Genomic DNA, 20,605 nt, shown 5'->3' with positions numbered 1-20,605 from the left:
TACCATGATCTTAGCAACCTTATGGTTACCTACAAAGCTGCCATGATTATAAGGAAGTTCCTGAAATATCCTTTAGGGAGGCACTTTGTTTCCCCCGGCAAGCAAAGCAGTCTTTTCTTATATTCTAGTCCAGTTATAGCTAGCAGTGAAATGGAATAATCTCCCTGAGTGGACCACAGATATATATGGTACAGCTGGGTGGTGCTATGGAGGTTTCATAGCTGTTGGACATCACAGAAGATAAAATTCTGGACCTAGAGCCAGAAAGAACAGAATTCAAATCATGCCTCAGATCCTTACCAGCTGTATGACCTTGGGCAAGTCACTTAATCTGTCTGCTTCGTTTTCTCAGCTGTTAGGTAGAGATAACAGTAGCATCTACCAAGAAGGGTTTTGGTGAGGACAAAATGAAATAACATGTGTAAAGTGCTTTGCAAACCCCAAATCATTACATAAACACTGGCTATTGTTGCTGCTGTGATTTTCTTGTTTACCTATTCATGGTCATTGGGGCTATGATATTTGTTGACTAAGATGATAACATGGCAGAGTGGATAGAACTCCGTAGTCAAGAGAGGCCTGGACTCAAATCCTGTGTCTGAAATTTGCCAGCTGGGTGACCCTGGACAAGTCACATAATGACTAAGTTGTCCACCCTGTAAAATGGAAATAATCCTATCTCTAGTACTTCACAGGGTTGCATTGAGGCTCACATCAAGTAATGTTTGTTAAGCTCTTCTAAGCTTTAAAACACTATATCAATGTAAATTATTATTAGTAATTCCCTTATTTATCACCATTGTCTTTTCATCACTACTACTTATGGTATTGAGAGCCCAGTCTTATCTCTGAAATTGAAGTTCCCTGGTGGAAACTGATTTTAGTTCCCATGCAATTTAGAGCTTTCAGGTGGGAGCAATTTGGAAGGAATGCTCCTTCTAAAACTAAATTTTATATGTATATATGTGTATGTGTGTGTGTGTGTGTGTGTGTGTGTGTATACATACATACACATGTACACATACATTCACACACACACAAATATATGTATATAGTTTGTTCATTTGGTTATTTGTTTTGAGGGATGATAGCATCCAGGAGTGTGCTGGAGCCAGCTCTCGTAGGCTTGTGAGATCCAATTGTTAAAATTTCATTGTGAACACTTATACTTCCGAAATATACAAATGCTACACATCAGGGATTGACATTGTTTTGCTGATTGTCTAGTCTTAAATGACAGAGAAGATAATGATAATCAGAGTAAATTTAAACATGGGTCACGTATATTTTTTTTTTCAGAGAACTGGTTGTCAAACCAGATAAGCCATACACCACCGTTAACATCTCACTTAGGTGGCATAACTTATTTCCCAGATGGGTTTGAAATCAGAGAACCTGGGTTCAAATCCTGCCTCTGCCACTTCCTATTTCTCTGACCTTGTATAAGTCATTTCATCTCTTTGGGGTGCCTGGGGTGTTCAGGAAGGGCTACCACCACTGACATGAGGCCAGTGGAGTCCTTTTCAGGGCTGCACTTCCACCTTTGGTGTCCACCAGTCGCTCAACTCTCACTTGTGGCTCCAAGCAGCTGTAGCTTATACATCGACCACACTCCAGGAAAGCTGTCTTGACAAATGGGCTAAACCAAGCTGATGGTAACCAACAGGCCTCAAACCCACCAGTGAGTCAGGGGGATGTCTACCCCAAGCATATGAAGACTTCCCCAGGTGGTATGGGAAGATGAGAACAATTTGTTCCGATACCATGAAGGAGGCTGAAGCAGGCGCTGTGCAGTGCTTAGAGCTTGGTCAGACACTGAAGATTCTGAGGTCATACACTGTGTCCCGGGGCATTATCTGTTATCTTGACCTCTGTCTTGCCAGTAGACATTGATGACTCTGGAACAGAGAGAGTAAAGCTGACGCCTTTGTGCAACTCTGCCTCACTTAAATCCAATTCGTGTGTTGAGTCAAGACACCATCCGTCATGTCATTGGTTTGCTTCAGAAACAACGACTACCCAGAACTAATGCGCCCAAACCCACCACAAGTTTCCAATTATTTGTTGAGTAACTCACCAAGAGGCTCTTGACGCCTAACAAAGCTTCCAAGATTGCTCAGCCAACTGATCTCATTTAGAAGGCCCTGAGACGTGAAAAGCCGTAAAGTCAGAGGTGCGAAAAACAATATGCAAAAAGTGGCAATGGGAAGTCTGAGAGCAGGGAAGAAGACAGAAAAAATAGGTAAAATATGAAAGGAATTAAAAAAATACAGGGGTCAGGGGCCTTTTGATGAATCTATAGATAGCTTTACCTACAGCAGCAAGCCTGGGACACATCACTGCCTTTCATTCCAGTACAGATTCGGTCTTCATAACAATATGTCCAAAAGCATGTCCATGTCAGTGCTCAGCACAATGCCTGATACATGCTGGGCATTTAAAAGTACTGATTGAATTTAATAAAAATGGATTACATTAAACACATCTTAGCACCTGTAGGAGCTTCATCACCTGGGAACAATTCTTATAGCACACAACACTTTGTTCATTCTTGTCTGGATGATATCAAATAGAGGAATGAGGTCCTATGTCACTGGCACTTGGACCTTGCTGGGAATGACTATGTGGTGGCATGGAGGTGAACTCTGCAGAGACATGAGCTATCTTCTATATAATAAGATCATAGCTCATAAATCTTGAGCTAGAAAAAACCTCAGAGGTTTCTATAGCAAATGTTTCATTTTACAGATGAGAAAACTGAGTCCTGTGGAGAAAAAGTGAATTGCCCAGCAATAGAGCCACAGTCTGAAACCAGATTGACTCCAGAGCTGGTGCCCCTTTCCTCTGGTTCACATACTCACTACTTTCTTCTGTGATGTACCATGAGTCATTTTTGTCCTTAGACATAATTTTGAATTACTGGAATTTTGAATTATATTTAGAGCCTTAGTGAGGGAAAATACGGTCACTTAAAGGCAGCTGTGTTATGAGTTTGAGTTATTTATTAATATAATTAACTTCTTAATAATAATAATAATTTATTTGTGAATAATATACATTTTGTTTTTTTTAATAGATGTCCTTTTTGCTGTAATAATTTGAAATGGAGTATAAAATGTATTAGAAAATAATGAATCAATGAAAACTGATCAATTTACTCTTACAGTATTTCTCTCATTGGATTTTAACAAGGTGGGCAGTAAACCCATGTGGCAAATATGGAAAAAAATTTATGGAAAATCCTCTTAAATTAGCTATTTTCAAATGTGCAAGTCAGTACAGTATGGTACCATTACTTTTCATGCCATATAGTATAAATGTGAGGACTGTTTGGCTTTAGAAAACATCTATATCATTGTGAGAAAGACTGGCTACATTTCTATGAGGATTTCATTGAGAATATTTCAGCTATAATCGTGGTGACATTTCAGATATATGGGTGGAGTTTAAGAAAAAAAAAACCTTTTTTAACTGAGCCAACATTAGTTAAATGTTTGGAATCTGATCATCTGTAAAAATGAGATCATTCAGCTTTCCAACTGCCTAGAGAGCCATTTCCCGTTCTGGGGTCAAACCCTGGTATTGAGAAAATGACCCGAGTTCATGGGCTTCACGTTTACCCATCAGTTTTGCCCTAGTATTTGTTTGCTTCTGGATCTGGGAATAGCAACAAACAGAAGCCATGTGCTACCTATGAACTCATCATGTTAGCTGGGGAGGTCAAGTCTCCTACCTGGGGTATGCTATGTCGACTAATAGAAAGTTAGAGACTCGGAGCCAGGAAATATTTTGTCTATGTCTTTCTACAGGCCCCATACAGTGCCTGGAACATTGTAATAGTTACTTAAAACATTTGTGTTGAATTTAATTTAATTTAATTGAGCCTTCCTTAGAACTGACTGAATGATTATGAATCCTCAAATGAACCATTTCTTACCACCTGGATGGACTTTTGTCCAGACAAGGAGGATGCTTTTTAGCATATTCCTTCCTTTTAAAGGGCTGTCTTCTTCTTCCACTGACCCTTTGACTCGGGGAATTGTGATTTCTGAAACTTCCTGAAGCGAGGGATTTCTAGAAGTGAGGACCTCCACTGGCTGGGAAAAACGGGCACCAAATGATAAAGATGGCACTAGCCTCTTGACATGAAAGATTCAAGACTTTAAAAGCATTTAGGCACTTTTAATTTCAAGTGGAAAGTAAAGACTGGCTTTCCTAGCAGGCACTGAGACCTGGGAAATAAAAAAAAAACCTCAGAATATTTTTTTTTTTTACCCTCGAGGATTTCTAGGCCCAATAGGATTGAATGTCTTAGATTTATTTCAATTCAAAAGCATGTCTTAAGCAGCTACCACGTGGCAGACACTGTTCTAGATATTTATTGGGCATACAAAGGCAAAAAATGAAACATTCTTTGCCCTCAAGAAGCTTACATTCCATTGAGGGACATTACTAGATATCATAGAAGAGAAGAATAAGTATGATACAAAGGATAAACAAAGTAAATATGAAGTAACGCCTATGTTCGGCAAGGTGTGCTAACAATTGGCTGGATCAGGAAAGGTCTTCCTCATGTCAGAGATGTCAGAGGCATAACTGAAGTTAGATAGCCAAGACAATAGGCAATATGATCTATTGGGAAGAGATGGTCATGGCACAGTGAAAGGAAACCTGAGTTTGGAATCAGACCTGCCTTTGAGTCCCTGACTCCTCACCTTCTAGCTGTGTGATTCTAGGTTTAGCCTCTCCAACCCTCAGTTTCTTCATTTGCAAAATAGATAGGCCTAGGACTTGATCTGTAATTTCAACCATTTAGGAAACTACTGTTGAGGAACTCCTTCTACCAAGGCAGGTCAGCCCTTCTGTGAAACTGAAAATGTTATAAAGCTATCGAGAATGCTGAGAGCTTGCCCAGGATCACACAGCCAGAATGGGTCAAAGTCAGAACTGGAATGTTTTCCTGACTCTGAGACCATCTCTCTATCTGCTACTCCACACTGGATATTATAACGTCAGTGGGAATGATGATGATGATGATGATGATGATGGTGATGATGACGACACACAAAATATCTGATCTCATCAAGTTGTAATATTCAAATGAGAGGAGTCTTAAGTAATTTATAACTATAGTACTATCTAAATATACGTTATGTTTTTCTTCTCCTAGTGCATGTGCCACTAAGTCTATGGGTATGCTGGTAAAGGTTTAGCAAACAACTCTAACATATGTGTATATATATTCTATATGTTCACATACAATATGTAACATTCATATCTATGTATACATAATGTATATTATATTATATATATAATATATACATGTATGTACATTAAAAGTTTAACCTACATTATTGACATTTTTTCCATTACCTTTTTAAGTCAAGACAACAATAAAACAATAAATTGAGCCCTGATTTGTAACACATGCCAATTTCTGAGGTTTACATACACAGACTGAAAATTTAATAATTGAGTTGGCTCCAACCGCCCCCTGACTTAGGCCTGAACTTCACATATAAGCACTGTGCAGGCAGGAGAGGAGGGAAATAACTCCAGGCTAGGGATTCAGGTCTTGATCTGACTGGCTCATCTTATCAGAAGAATGACAAGTTGTGCGCAGACTATTATTTTAAAATTATGCATTAGGAGGAATAAGTTGGTAGTTGATTTCAACCCAAGTTTCATAAGAATAACCCTCAGTGGCAAGCACATTACTTAGCCTTCCCAGCTCATAGACCAAACCAGCTTGGATCAGAGTGCAGCCACATACTGTTTCAAGTAAAAATGGTGGCAGAGCTATGACTGAGATTTTGTTAAATTTTATGGAACCCACTGATCCCTGCTGAGAATGTGAGCTCCCACTCCTACTGTGCTCAGTCTCAGAGTGGGTTTGATAACTTACCCTCTAGAAAAGTGGATTTCACCATTCTGTTCCCAGATTCTATTATCTCTGGTGGAGAAATAGCTGTTTTTAGGGAACTCACTTTAAAAGCTAGCAGTAAAAATCTAATCCACTGATTTTGAAAGCAAGAAGACAGGCCTTTCATGTAACTTCAATTTTATGTACTGCCCCTAAGGGAGAGTCATATGCTTAGGACATTTTGTCTTATGCTTAGGGAGAACCATACTTTTTTAGGAAAAAAAAAAGAATGGTTCTAGCAAAAATCCTCCCTACTGGTTCTTTCCCCTAAGTTTGCTTGGTTTCTGGATTTTTCCAGCAATATTCATACTGATCTTCATGTCCCGAACATGACCTACTGAATAAGTGGAATTTCCAGTAAAATACAGGGTTATGTGGCAAAGCTCGTGTTACTGATGGACACATTTACTACTCAGCTTGAAATGGCCCTGATGAAAGTTTCACTTCTGCCATAAGGTTAATATTTGATGAATGTGGTGAGGAATTTACCAATTCAGCAATTCCCACAGAGAAATAACATCAAATGTCCCACTGAAGCAAGTTTGAAACCCTTTTCTCTAAGTAGCTACAAAGAGGACTTCATGTTTTTGCGTAGATTTTTTTGGTGTCCAACAAGGCCATAATCAATTGGGATTCAGATTCTGTCGTGGCATGCAAAGGGATTCATTTATCTAGTCAGTCACACAACAAGCTTTTTTTTTTCTTTTTAGATTTTATTTTGACATCAAATTAATTTCCAAAGATATCCTCCCCTCCCCCATCCTTTGTAACAAAAAGTAAGAGAGAAAGACTGGGACACAGAGTGACAGAGAGTAAAGCATTTCAACCAAACTCGTCAACACACTGCTCAAGTCTGACAGAATATGCATGTCACACACTCATGATATCCCACTTCTTTGAAGAAGGCGCGTTTTCTGAATGAGTTTTTGTAGCCAAATTTGGTCATTATATTTAAGTGGCATGCAGGGTTTTTGTTTTTGTTTTTTTGGGGGGGTTGTGATTGTTGGTATCCTTTTCATTTACATTTTCAATGAGCCCTTTAAAGATCTATTATGTGTCAATCATACTTAGATATTGGACAAAACCAAAATTATCCTTGCCTTCAAGGGGCTTACAAACTATTGGGAAGAAAAAAAAAAACTTGTGCACATATAAATCACTACAAAATCTATATAAGGATGGTAATGTGGTAGACTGGAAAGAGCATAAACTTGGAGTCAGGGGATCTGGGTTTAAATCCTAATTTTTCCATTTACTAGCTGTGTGACCATCTACCAGAAGTCACTCACCTTCTCTAGGATGTTATTTTCTCTTCTTGAAAATGAAGGTGTTGGATTCAATGACATCTGAAGTTTCTTACAGCTCTAGATCTGAAAAAAATTAAATACATTTTTTGGTAGGTGTGTAGGTTAGAAGGTTAGTAAGTAGGTGGAATCTACCTAGGTTAGAAACAGTGTTGTAGAAGGTGGCATAATCTGTTTTGGATGGGCGTTAGGGCTTTTTCACAGACTTACATAATGAGTTTTCCTTCAACATGCTGATGTCATCAATAATTTCTCTAGAAATTGAAATTGGCTAAGTCTTGTTGGGAACAGATCATATAATTTGGAAAATCAGCAAGGTGTTTGGAATTCTGTTCCAGAAAAAGGTTCAGCAGTCTATAGGAAGAAGCATGCAAGCTCTAATGATTTATGATAACTATAGCTTTCCAACAACACTTTAAAGTTTGTGCAACACTTTATATATGTCATCTTCATAACAACCCTGTGAAGTAGGTGCTATCATTTTTCCCATTTTACAGATGAGGAAAATGAGGCAGATAGAGGTTAAATGGCTTGCCTAGGATCACAGAGTGTCTTAGGAAGAATTTGAATTCAGATCTTCCTGACTCCAAGCCCAGTACTGTAGTCACTGAGTTACCTTTACAGAAGTGCCTCCCCTCTCCTTATCACTCCCATCCATTTCAGTCTAGTCCTGTAGGGTGCTCTTCCAAGGTGAGAAGGGCCCATTCCATGTCTTTGTGTCTAGTCTCTGTACCTTCATCCTGAGATTATCTTCAATTTATCCTGTACAGGTCTTCTGTGTGCATAAGCGTTTGCATGTTGTCTCCTCATTACCCTGTGAGCTCCTACCAAGCAGGGACTGGTTTTGGGCAATGGCTAGCACATAGTAGGTATTTAAATGCTTACTGATTTGGCTAGTCAGTCTATTGTTGGCTTCTCTACAGTGACTATTAGTAGGGTAGATAGTGCTGATGCAAGCAGTCCAGAATGTGGTGGTGATCTTTGCAGAGAGAATGCTCAATCACTTGGCCATGGATCTGTCACTTGGCTTTGGCCATTTATCAGATTAGAAAGACTTTATGGTCAAAATATGAGCCAGTTCCTTTCATGCTACTTCAAAGACTGAGCTCTGTCTTTTCCCACTTCATTCATTGCCAACCTATGAAATCTCTACCTCGAAGGAATATCTCTGTCCTTTACAATGACACCACAGAAATAAAATACCATCCTACATAGAACTTGCAAAGAGCAAAGAAACCTAGAACGTTCACACTATATGATAAGAATCAGTATCAGTCAAAATGCTTTTCTTAAACTGCAGTTCTAACACTCATTAAAATCCAGTCACTCATTGTTTCTAGGAGGAGATATAAATTCCTCATTTTTGTATTTAAAACTTATCACAACTGGACCCTTCCTCCTGCATTGTATGGGTCAGTCCTACTGGCCTGCTTTCTGTTCTCAAACAAGACACTCCATCTCTTATCTCCATATCTTTCCATTAACAGAGATCTTTCCAGGTCCCCTCACTCTAATATTACCTTGCATTTACCATGTTTATTATTTAAGTGTACATTATTACACCCCATCTCCATCAACCCCAGTAAACTGTAACCTCTTTGAAGGAAGTCACCATGTTTTTGCTTCTGTATCCCTAGTACTTAGCATAGAGTGAGCAACGGAAAAATACGTGATTGGTTGCTGAGCTCTAAATTATGAAACTGATCTTTTTTGCCCCAAACAGTTTACTTAATTGGTTCCTCTTACTTTTTAAACAGACACATCAAGATAATGTGAAAGTTATGTAGGTGTAATCTCTATCTGATTACATTTCAAATCAAGATCACTCCTTAACTATACTAATAATGTTTAAAGTTTTCAGTAATAAAGTGGTTTACATTCCAAGTGATTTCCCCTATTTTTATATCATTAATTTAAGGAAAAATTATAACTTTTCACAAGTTTCATTAGAGTGAATAAATGCATGTGAGCAGATTTTAAACTTTTCAAAAAGTTTTTGATGCACACAGAACTTACATTCTAGTCAAAGGAATAAATAAATACAAAACATAGGCAATGCATCTACAAGCTGGTCGTAGGAATGCATTAACAAAGACTATTATTGAGGAGAGGAATGCATAAACAAAGGGAAGGGAGGGGAAGAAAGATAGCAGAAGTGGTCTCTTATAAAGGATCACTCTCCAACCGAGACCTGAAGGAAGTTTGGGATGCCAGGAGGCAGAGGTGAGCAGGGAGCATATTCCAAGTATGGGGGAATAGCCTAACCCAAAGGCTGAAGGTTGGGATGTTGCATGTTTATAAGAGCTTTTCTGATAAAGTTCATGTGATCTCCTTACCAGAAGGACTGGTAAACACTTCATGTACAGGGAATGACCAGCCAGTATCACCACAGAGACATTGCAGCTGCTAGGACCTTTACAGCATTCCCTGTCTTTCAGTCTTCCACCACAAAACCCAAGTAGCTCCCCATTTCTGAAATGACTAACTGATGTTCCTGGTCCTCTGCCTGACACACTCTTTCATCTGCAGACCCACTCTGAGGAGAGGCCCTTCCAGTGTGAGGAATGCAAAGCTTTGTTCCGGACCCCCTTCTCTTTGCAGAGACACCTGCTAATACATAACAGTAAGTGCCAATTCAGGCATTTGGTTAGAGGGCAAAAGGGCAAAGAAAGGGTTGTCAGGCTCCTTGAGCCCCTGCTGACTCACTCAAGCAATATCTGTGACAGGAAAAGCCTTGTGAAAACTCTTCTATGCATAGGGAATTGTTGACTGGGTTAAATTATAGGATTGCTCAATCTTCATAAAGGAAGGAATGCTGAATGTGAAGTTTGAGACCTCCACTCAAATCATGGCTTACTTTTTCATATTCACATGACCGTAGCCTCAGTTTCCTCCTCTGTACCATGAGATGGATGGAGTACATAGTTCTAAAGTCATTTGTGCTCCTAAACGTCTAAAACAGGGAAATTCAGGGTAAGATTGGAGAACTTTGTTTCTACCTTCTGATTCCCAAACTGACTCGGTTTGTTCCCAAGTTTTCTTCCAAATCCCCTTTTAAGTTTTCCACCAGAATGACTTCTTGGGTTTAGGAGTGTTCTTGGAATTTACTAAAATGGATCTCAAACATAGTTATTTCTCATGACCCAAATGACTGAAAGGAACAGCCGTAATGATCAGAAAAGGTTTGTGATGCCATGGACCTTAGATATTATCCACATTTTGACCTGGGATGAAACAAATGCCCAGGTGGATTGTGGCATCCAACCTCACACCATGAGTTGATGACAGAGCTGAGCGGAGAGCCTAAGGCTCCTGCCTCCCAGACCACTGGTCTTTCCACTAGACTGCACTCCCTCAGGTCTTTTGCTTATTTTGAAGGAACATGCATTCAATTCATACCAAGTACGCTACAGAAATCCTATAGTCTTAGAAGCATGGAATCTTGAGAATGTAAGAGGCGATTGGTTATCTAGCCGTTACTTGAAGACATCCAGTAATAAAGAGCTCATTATCTCTCACACATCACTTTCTTTTCAGATGACTCTGACTGCCAACAAGTATTTCTGTGAACTGAACAGGACTCTTCCTCTCTTCCTCTTCCTCTCATTGTTCTTAATTCTACTCTCTGAGGACATATATTATAATTCTCCTCCTTCCACAGGCCAACCCCTCAAAGACAGTTCTTTCTTTTCCTTTCCAGGCCAGATGTCACCAATTCTTTCAACTGAGCAAGTCTTCTCACTGTACATATTTCCTTCCCTGGAATTATTTCTATCTTTCAGTGTCCTTCCTAAACTAAAATGCCCAGTCCCAAATACCGTATGCCAGGTGTGAGCAGGGAAGAATACATCATCTGATGATCATGTCTTTCTTTCCAAATATTATGCTTTTATTAATGTAGCCTAAGGTCACATTGTCATTATTATTTAGTTGCCACATTGACTTATGTTGGGGCTTATAATACACTCAAATCCTCATATCTTTTTTTTTCCTTAGAAATATTTTCCAGTCACGTCTTTTACTTGTGTAATTCATTGTTTAAACCCAAGTATGAGACTTTACATTGATCCTTGTTAAATTTCATCTTCTTACATTTGACTGTGCGTTGTAGCCTCTCAAGTTCATTTTAGATAATAAAGGCTGAGGCCTTGTATATGGACTCTGGGACTCCAGTTTTGGGTGCTATTCCTTTCTTTCCTCCTACTCCATGAAATATTCGAGTCTTTTTTCAGGAGTTCAGATCCATACAGAGTAGGAGAGCAGTTGAGATTTTGCTTAATGGAAAAAGTGGGATTCCGTAAAAATCTATAAGAGAACTGTTCCAGAAAATTTAAATTTAGGGTTTTCTTTTCTTTTTTCCCCTTCTTTTTCATAAGGTATTATAATACCTATAATTTTTTTAAGACATCAATTTTGTGAACTCGAGGCTTTAGGAAAAATATTGTGGCTTCTGCTTCTGAAAGATTGGAATTTTATATGATGGGGAAAAAGAAAATCTAAGCTCCTCTTAACTCTACCTATCCTTGGGAAATCATGACTTATGAATTTTCTCTCTTTTACCTGGACATGTTCCATAGGAGGAAGTTAATTATGTATTGCTAGACTCATTCACATCTTACTCTACTGAAGTTACAGTCTTGAAAGTTCTTTTTTTTTTAAGATAAAAAGACTCATGGGTTTGGATAATATGTTTGAAAGAAAAACACATCTTGGAGAAGTTCCTTTATGTATGAATATTAAAGTTTGAGAACAAGAGAATCAAGTTGCTATGACTTCTGTAAATGTTGCATCATGATGATAATGATGGTGATCGACTATACTAAGCTTCTTTCCATTGAGAAAGAGGGTGCTACATCTCTTAGATGCCTTTGGTGCCTACCTCTCAAGCTTCTTAGCTTTGGAGACAGAATTAAGCATCATGCAACTGACTCCCAATTTTGTATAAAAGAGGAAACAAAAATGAGATCCTATTTTGTATCACAGCAATGATTTCACCTTACTTCAAAAGCATTTTGCTATTTAAAAAAAATTTACAAGATTAATTAGTTTTAGAATGGGGGTTAAAAAAAAAGTCAGTTCCACTAACAACAGTTCGATTTGTGTAGCTAAATCTTGGCCAAACATTCTGGAAAATTTCTTCTTGTACAGTGTAACTTGATTTCTCATAGTAACAGTGAATAATCAATGGGAAGAATCCAATACTTTTCATTCCTATTTATTAGCTTTCAGACAACCAGAGAAGTATGAGATTAAAGGTGACAAGTGAAATTAGGTGTGGGTCAGGATATGATTTCAATGAAATCATATGTACTAAAAGTATATTAATCAAATATTTTCCAAAGAGCTACCCAGATGTTTAGCTAGTTAAAAATGATTCATTCATCTTTACGAATCTTCATTTAAAATCACCAAAGGAAAATTTAAATAAAAAAACCCACTGTTTTATAGTGTATAGAGGAGCAAGCATGGAGTCAAGTACTCTCTCTGACATGGACTGGCTGTGTAACTGAAAGCTGGTCATTAAACATCTCTGTGACCAAGGACAGGTTATTGAAAGTCTTAGTGCCCCACAAAAAGCTCCAGGACTAAAAGTTACTGATAAGTTACTGAGCTGTGGCAGTGAAGGGAGTTTCTGTACCAGGAACTCTTTACACTAATGAAACTGCAGGCATGCAACTCCTCATCAGTCAGGTAAGACTAACAATTTTAAGAAAAGTAATAAAATATAATAGAAGATTGTAGAAGAATCGTAACTCAAGTACATTCAATCTTCTCTTAATTCATTACAGAAACCAATAAAATGAGAAAACAAATGGCATTTATGGCTGTAGAATATGAAGAATAAATCAGAATGATGTCTGGAATTATCACAATTTTTATTTCCTTCCAATCCCAAGAGAAAGAGCTAACTAGCTCCCTCATTAAAGAAGTAAATGACAGAATATCAGAGTTTAAAAAAAAAAGATTGTTAGGGGCATCTAGTTCAACCTGTACCTGGGGAAATACTCCACCTACACTCTCTAGTCTTTATTTGAAACATACACTCCTCCCCCCCTCCCATCTCCAATGAGACAAAGCTACTATATCCTGAGTGAGCCCATTCTCCTTTTGGACTACTCTAATATGGGGTTCTGGGTGGGTGGGGGAGAAGGGATCCATATATTTTTTCTTTTCTACTTCTTGTTCTTAGGTCTTCACTGCAGATTAAATCTAATGCTTTTCCCACATGAGAGCCCTTCAGATAATTGGAGGCAGTTAACATCATCCCTCCCTTAAGTCTTTTCTTCTTCAAGCTAATCCCTACTTGTTTCAGCTGATCCTCTTACAATACAATCTTGAGACCCTTCACCACTGCAGATGCCTTCTTCGGGACATTCTCCAGCTGATTAATGAACTTTACGCAATGCTCCATGATCAGCCAGAGAGCATTTACATTCTCGTATTGCTAGAGCTGGATGTAATTGTAATACAGCGTAAACTTTTATTGGCTTTTTGGCTGTCAATCATAGTATCATAAACATAGAGCTGGAAGGGCCATTTGGAGGCCATTTAATCCAAGCTACTCTTTTGCCAGATTAGGAAAGCAAGTGAATTGCCAGAGATCACATGAGTGGTAAGTGTCAGAGTTGGGATTTGAACTGAGGTTCTATTTCTCTTTCAGCTGTATCATACTGCCCTCATTTCATATTAAACTTATTGTCTATTAACATCCCAATGAATTATGTTCTAACCATATTCCCCCATTTCATCCTTGTGCAACTGATTGCTTGAGCTTTTAGTCCACATTTATCCCTACTATGTTTCATCTTCCTAGATATGACCAGACTTTCCAAGCCTCTTGAGATCTTTTTTGAATCCCAAATCTCTTCCTCCTTAATATACATTAGTTGTATTTCAAATGATTTTGAAGATGGTTTTGACATGGGGACTATGAGAATAAATATAATGATATGGGAAAAAAACCTTTTTCAGAATTCTCTTTCTCTTAGTATCTATGCCACACATTGCACCAAGACTTGCGAATTTAATAGAGGTTTCCAAATTGACTCTTGTTGCAGAAGCCTTGTGTATGAGGAACTAAGGAATAAAAGCTGAATAAAATGGGTTCCTTGACCTCAGAGCCTAACATTGTGCATTCATCTCAGGCTTACTGGGTTCTATACTTGTATTCTTTTCTACCATCATGCCTTAGAATTGGTTCATGCTCTTGGTTCAGTACTCTTGCTGACATTACCTCTTCATCTTTCTAAACCAGTTACTTTGGCACCCAGCTGGTTTTGCCAAAGAGAGGACATAGGCCTTTCCCTTCATCTGATCTCTGAAAACAGCATGCAGTACCTCCTTTACCTTTTCTTAGGGCAGGGGTGGGGAACCTGGGGCTTTGAGGCCACTTGTAGCTGTGTAGGTCCTCAAGTGAGGCCTTTCAACTGAATCTTAACTTCACAGTTTTGTAAAATTTGGACTTAGTCAAAAGGCTACCCTTAAGGAGATAGATGGCCATCTATGGCCTCGAGGCCACAGATTCCCCACCCTGTCTTAGTGTTTTCCTGTGAACTACCATTGGACAGCAAGGTGGTATATTGGATGGAGTGCTGAGCCTGGAGTCAGGAAGTCTAAGTTGAATCTGGCCTTACCTATGTACTAGCTGTGTGACCTTGAGCAAGTCACTTAACCCTGTTTGCCTTAGTTTCCTCACCTGTAAAATGAGTTGGAGAAGGAAATGGCAAACCACTTTAGTATCTTTTCCAAGACAATGCCAAATGGGGCCTTGAGAATTTGGACACGGCTGAAATGACTGAATAAGTACCATTGGAAAACATGGTGGAAGAGAGGAGGATTGTAATAAAAAAAAAAAAGAAAACCTAAATCTTATACAAGCCTCATCCTCTTCCTTTTTAAAAATATACAGGAAACTAGGTCATATCATTTTTAAAATTGTTCTTTTGTCTGGTTTTATAGCAAATGATTTCCACTACAAATATACCACACTGGACACACACACACACACACCCCCCCTTGAAATAAACAAACAAAATACCAAGAGAAGGAATCCCCATTTGAAGTGCTCTTTAGAGTCATGTGCTGAGATTTTGGTACAGACAAAAAAAAATCTCAGCCAGCTGAAAGATGACTGAATCACTTTCCAATATAGCATATTTATATTCAATTCCATTGTTCAGTGAGGGTTGTTGAATCTCTGTGGCAGTTGGAGAGGAGCAGAAGGTGACTGTCATCAGCTTTCCTTATGGGACACTTCTGGTCCTGCTTCCATTCATATCCCTCATCCTGCTCCCTGGTTATTGAGAGGAAAATGTATAGTTTATTAAGACATTCAGATTTTATTTTTTAAAAAATCCTCATGAGTATGGGGAGAAGGAGAAATGCTTGTTAGTCATGGGAAAAGGTGCAGCTTATAAAGACTCTCAGAGAGGTTACAATAATATGGACAGTTTATTGTTTTAATTATCATAGCAAAGTCATACTCAAAACCAGTACCGACTATGGTTTTGACATTTGACAGTCATTGGACTGAGTTGGATTCTCTAGTTTGACCCACACAGCTTATGACTGAATGGCAGCTACACCACAGTTAGAAAAAGATCAAACTAATCATAGCCTATACCTTAGCTTATGAAATGGAACAGAATCATTTTATTTGGGGAATTTGGGTCCTTTGAAAATTTTGAAAAAATCGAGGCAATCTGGAAAGGAATGATTGAAATCAAAGTGTCTTTTTTGGCCCAAAAAGGTTATCTTGCACCATTTCCCCCTATATCTATTGGACACACTTGACCTTTATGTCCAGCTCTGCTGTGAAGATAAGATTTTTATCTTTGCCATGTGCATCTGGTTTAGATGAAGAGGAATAAATTCAGTGGGAATGTGAGGGAGCCCTTTCCCACTCAGGCTGGAGGCAAGGGCAGGAAGGCTTGCAGTGCTGTTTGCCAGCCAGGAGAAATGGCTTTCTTTTATGGTTAGGCAGTGTCTCCACCTAGGCTGAGGTTGGTGGGGGAAGGACAGCCAGGAGGTGACAGGAGGAAAGGGCCCCAGCCTTGCTTGGTGTCTTCACATTTGACTTTTTTGTTTCCAAGGTGAACGAACTTTCAAGTGTGATCAGTGTGATGCTACCTTTAAAAGGAAAGATACCTTAAATGTTCACATCCAGGTGGTCCATGATGGACACAAAAAATACAAATGTGATCTGTGTGACAAGGCGTTTGTAACACCTTCTGTGCTTAAAAGTCACAAAAAAGTAAGTACAAGTCCACCACAAGTTTGAATTCCTTATGTATTTTCTTTCCCTTGTTACTTGAATCTTTAAAACATTCCCAGTTCGTCTCCCAGGGCCTAAGCCTGAGGCTCTCCATTCACTGTCCTATATATCATTCATAGGTTTGTTCTCTTATTAGAGGGAATTTAGGTGCAGTGGATAGAATGCTGAATCAAGAGTGACAAAGATCTGGGTTCAAATCTAGCTTCAGGCAGTGACTGGGGGACCCTAGGCAAGTCAGGTCCCCTCTGTCTGCCTCATTTCTCTCGTCTGTAAAATGAGGATAATGGTAGCACATGCCTCTCAGGGCTGTTGTGAGGATTAAATGAAATAATGATTGTAAAGCATTTTGAAAGCCTTAAGGTGCTATGTAAATGTTACCTTTTATGGTTCAGGGGACCTAAATAGTGATAGATGCATAGTAAGTACTCAATAAATACTTCAGAAATGGAAGCTGATTAATTGGGATACATTGTCCAGTGAAATTTGCAGCTACATTGTACAAAGAAATGTTGATTTGGTTACTTTATTTGCCCAATTTTCTATTTCAAATGTACACGTGAAGTCACTGATACAATTGTGCATATTCGGGGATGAAGTTGTTCTTTTATATCATTCTTAATAACAACAACTAACATGTACAGGGTGTTCCAAGAGTCTCAGTGCAGTTTTGAACCATTAGAGCTTATAGTGCTTTTAAGTTTTACAAAGTCCTTTGCAATGAAAATATATTAAATATTATTAAGAATTTTATTGAGTTATTTGATCCTCACAGTAATCCTATGAGGTAGGTGTTATGACCATCTCTATCTTACAGATAAAGAAACTGGGGCAGAAAGATGTTCAGTGACCTACTCAGTATCAAACAGCTAGTAAATTTCAGAGGCGGATTAAAATTCCAGCATTAGAATTGGATTCCTGACCCTAAGATGAGCATTCCATCTACTATGGAACAGTCAGCAAACATCCAAAGCAGGAGATATATAAGTATTATATCCTGGGGGAAAAGCTTATTTATTCTGAAATTTTAAATACGTAAATGTCTCTCTCTATATGTACATATAATAGTTTTAATATTTTAGTAAAATAATTTATTTTGATCTATATTTAACTGGAAATATGAAGTATGTTTAAATTTAAATATGTTATTGAGCTAAGTTGATTTTGTAATTTAAAAATATTGTCACGCAAATAAATTAGTTTTCACTTCCCTCATTTTTTGGGAGGGCGGCAGGTGTGGAGTTTACATCTGTGGTTCTATTGGTACAGAGAACTTCTGGTATGAAAACTATGTCAAGGATTCTGGGCTGTCACCTTCTTTATAACTTATTATAGGCTTAGTGAGGTTTCTGGGCTCACTAGGGGTTAAAAGACTTAGGATTGCTCAGCCAGTAAATGTCAGAGTCAAACTTGACCCATGGCTACTTGGTTCTATCATATGGGTCTTCCGTATTGTTAATCAAGTTCTTTTTTAAAAAATAATTTATTTTTTAGTTTTCAACATATACTTCCATAAGGTTTTGAGTTTTAAATTTTCTTCCCCTTCCTCTCCCCCCCCCTCCCCAAGACAGCATGCAATCTGATATAGGCTCTACTTATACATTCATATTAAGCATATTTTCCCATTAGTCATGATGTAAAGAACAATTAGAACTAATGGAAGGAACCACAAGAATGAAGCAATAAAACAAAACAACAAAAGAAAAGGAGTCTGCTTCCATCTGCATTCAGAATCCATAGCTCTACCTCTGGATGTGGATAGCATTTTCCATCATGAGTCTTTTGGAGTTTTCTTAGATCCTTGCATTGCTGAGAAGAGCCAAATCTATCAAAGTCAGTCATCACACAATGTGGCTGTTACTGCATACAATGTTCTCCTGGTTATGCTCACTTCATTCAACATCAGTCCATATAAGTCTTTCCAGGTTTTTCTGAAGTCAGCCTGTTCATCATTTCTTATAGCACAATAGTATTCGATTACATTCATATACCACAACTTGTTCAGCTGTTCCCCAGTTGATGGGCATCCCCTCATTTTCCAATTCTTTGCCACCAGAAAAAGAGCTGCTATAAATATTTTTTATACATGTGGGTCCTTTTCCTATTTTTATGATCTCTTTGGGATACAGCCCTAGAAGTGCTATTGCTGGGTCAAAGGATAATCAAGTATTTCTGAAATGAGATTCTTTCTCAATTTAAAGTGAAATTTTCATAGGATGGTGTATCTGAATCTGCAAGGGACCTTAGACTCTAGTCTGGTCCTCTCCTTTTACAGATAAGGAAACCAAGGCCTGAAATTGAAATGACTTGCCCACAGTCACAAAGGTAATAAGCCAAAGAAAAAGGATTTAAATTCAGGTGCTCTGATGTTTAAATGAGCCTGGTTTCCCTTGCACTTTGAAAGTAAAGGAAATTGGCAGCTAGGCGGCGCAGTGGATAGAGGACCAGCCTTGGATTCAGGAGGACCTGAGTTCAAATCCAGCCTTACACACATAACACTAGCTGTGTGACCCTGGCCAAGTCACTTAACCCCATTGCCTAAAAACAAAAAAAAAATTTTTAAAAATAAAGGAAATTATTCCCAAAAAGAAAGAAAAAAAAATCTTGGTGTAGAAGCTACTACTGGATTATGTGTTTGGTGACTTCTGATTCTCCAGCAGCAAACACTGATGGAGGGTCTGCTAAGGCATAGGGTTCCTCCTAAGTGTTAGGAATATGAAGACACAGCATACACATGCACATTGCCCCTGAAACCAGACTCTTCAGCTGGGTCATTGCCTTTTCTCTAAAAGTTCAGCAGGAAACATAAGATTTCTGAATTTTCCTTTGGAACTTTTCCTGATGAGTATTATGGTTGGATGGACAGTCGAGACTCACTGTGTAGTTAACTTGTTTCCAGTAGCGAAGGATTTACCTCATTGGAAATATTGGCAAGAAATCATGAGCTAGAGAAAATACATCGCCAATTTGGACTTATTTTTAAAAGTTTTCTTAAAAGGTTACAGAAACCCTTTACAAAATCTTATTGCCTCAAATAACATGGTTAGGCATTCTTTATTCATAGTGAATTTTAACACACTTCCAATGGAGATTAGATGGAATTTTTTTTAAACTGAAATAATTTTAATCAATAATATTTTAAATCCATATATATGTATATATACATGATATGGATTTAAAACATTTTTGGTTACAATTATCTTAGTAAACTTAAATAAACTTATTTATATAAACTTTTTAAACTGAGATAATTTTAACCAACATATTTTAAATCTCTGTGTGTGTGTGTGTGTGTGTGTGTGTGTGTCTGTAATGTGGATTAAAATATTTTTGGTTAAAATTATCTTACTTTAAAAAAGATCACACATATATATTAGGCAGAGAGAGAGGAGAGAGGAGACAGAGAGAGAGAGAGAGAGAGAGAGAGAGAGAGAGAGAGAATGAGAATTATTCACAATACTTTTTCTGATATCTTCTGGAACTAGCAGTAGTAGTGTTGGTTAAGTTGATGAAGTGGTCATAGGTTTACAGTCATTGTCTTTTTTAAAATATTGGCTTCAATGTGGATTTTTAGATTCCAAAATGAGGGGACTGGACAATGTGGTCTGTGTAGGGACCCCTCCAGGCTGGAATTTCTAGAAACCTATATAATATACAGCTGAGTTTTAATCCAACAAATGCATGACTCCTTTTGAGCACTGTATGGAATAAATGTGCAAGCAATTGCAATTGAATTATTTCTTCTCTGATAAAAAGTATTATGCATCACAATTATCTAAGATCATTGATCAGAGGACCTTGGTGAATTCCGAGTGCTATTATTTATATTGTTGTTTCTGAACATGTGCCACCTATTTTCATGAAAACCTAGAAGACACATTGCCTGCCAATTCCACTGTTAATTACAGAATTCACTTCTATTACACTGTCGAAAAAATATACCTTTCAAATTGAGATTCTTTATTTTTAATTTTCTAGACTACAATGATTCATATACTTAACACTGTCTTTTGTAATATGAGAGTGCTTCTATATTTTCTGTATGTTACGTCTCCATGAAATTGTGATTTTATTTGTAAAGAAGGTCATGAAGTGAGGAAAGGATGT

The 20,605-nt window shown here is 38.0% G+C and overlaps 1 protein-coding gene across 1 annotated transcript in view; it reads left to right on the top strand.

The window, feature by feature from the left end:
- Positions 1 to 20,605, top strand: part of PRDM5 (PR/SET domain 5) — a 181,208-nt gene that overhangs the window by 94,081 nt on the left and 66,522 nt on the right. The window contains 2 exon segments of the mRNA XM_021008339.2: positions 9,757 to 9,850; positions 16,320 to 16,480. Coding sequence (XP_020863998.1) covers positions 9,757 to 9,850; positions 16,320 to 16,480 — 255 coding nt within the window.

Source organism: Phascolarctos cinereus, unplaced genomic scaffold (genome assembly GCF_003287225.1).
Source record: "Phascolarctos cinereus isolate Bilbo 61053 unplaced genomic scaffold, phaCin_HiC Scaffold_9;HRSCAF=440, whole genome shotgun sequence".
Classification (NCBI taxonomy): domain Eukaryota; kingdom Metazoa; phylum Chordata; class Mammalia; order Diprotodontia; family Phascolarctidae; genus Phascolarctos; species Phascolarctos cinereus.
Note: the sequence above shows the minus strand (reverse complement) of the source record. Positions and strands in the feature narration are given on the sequence as shown.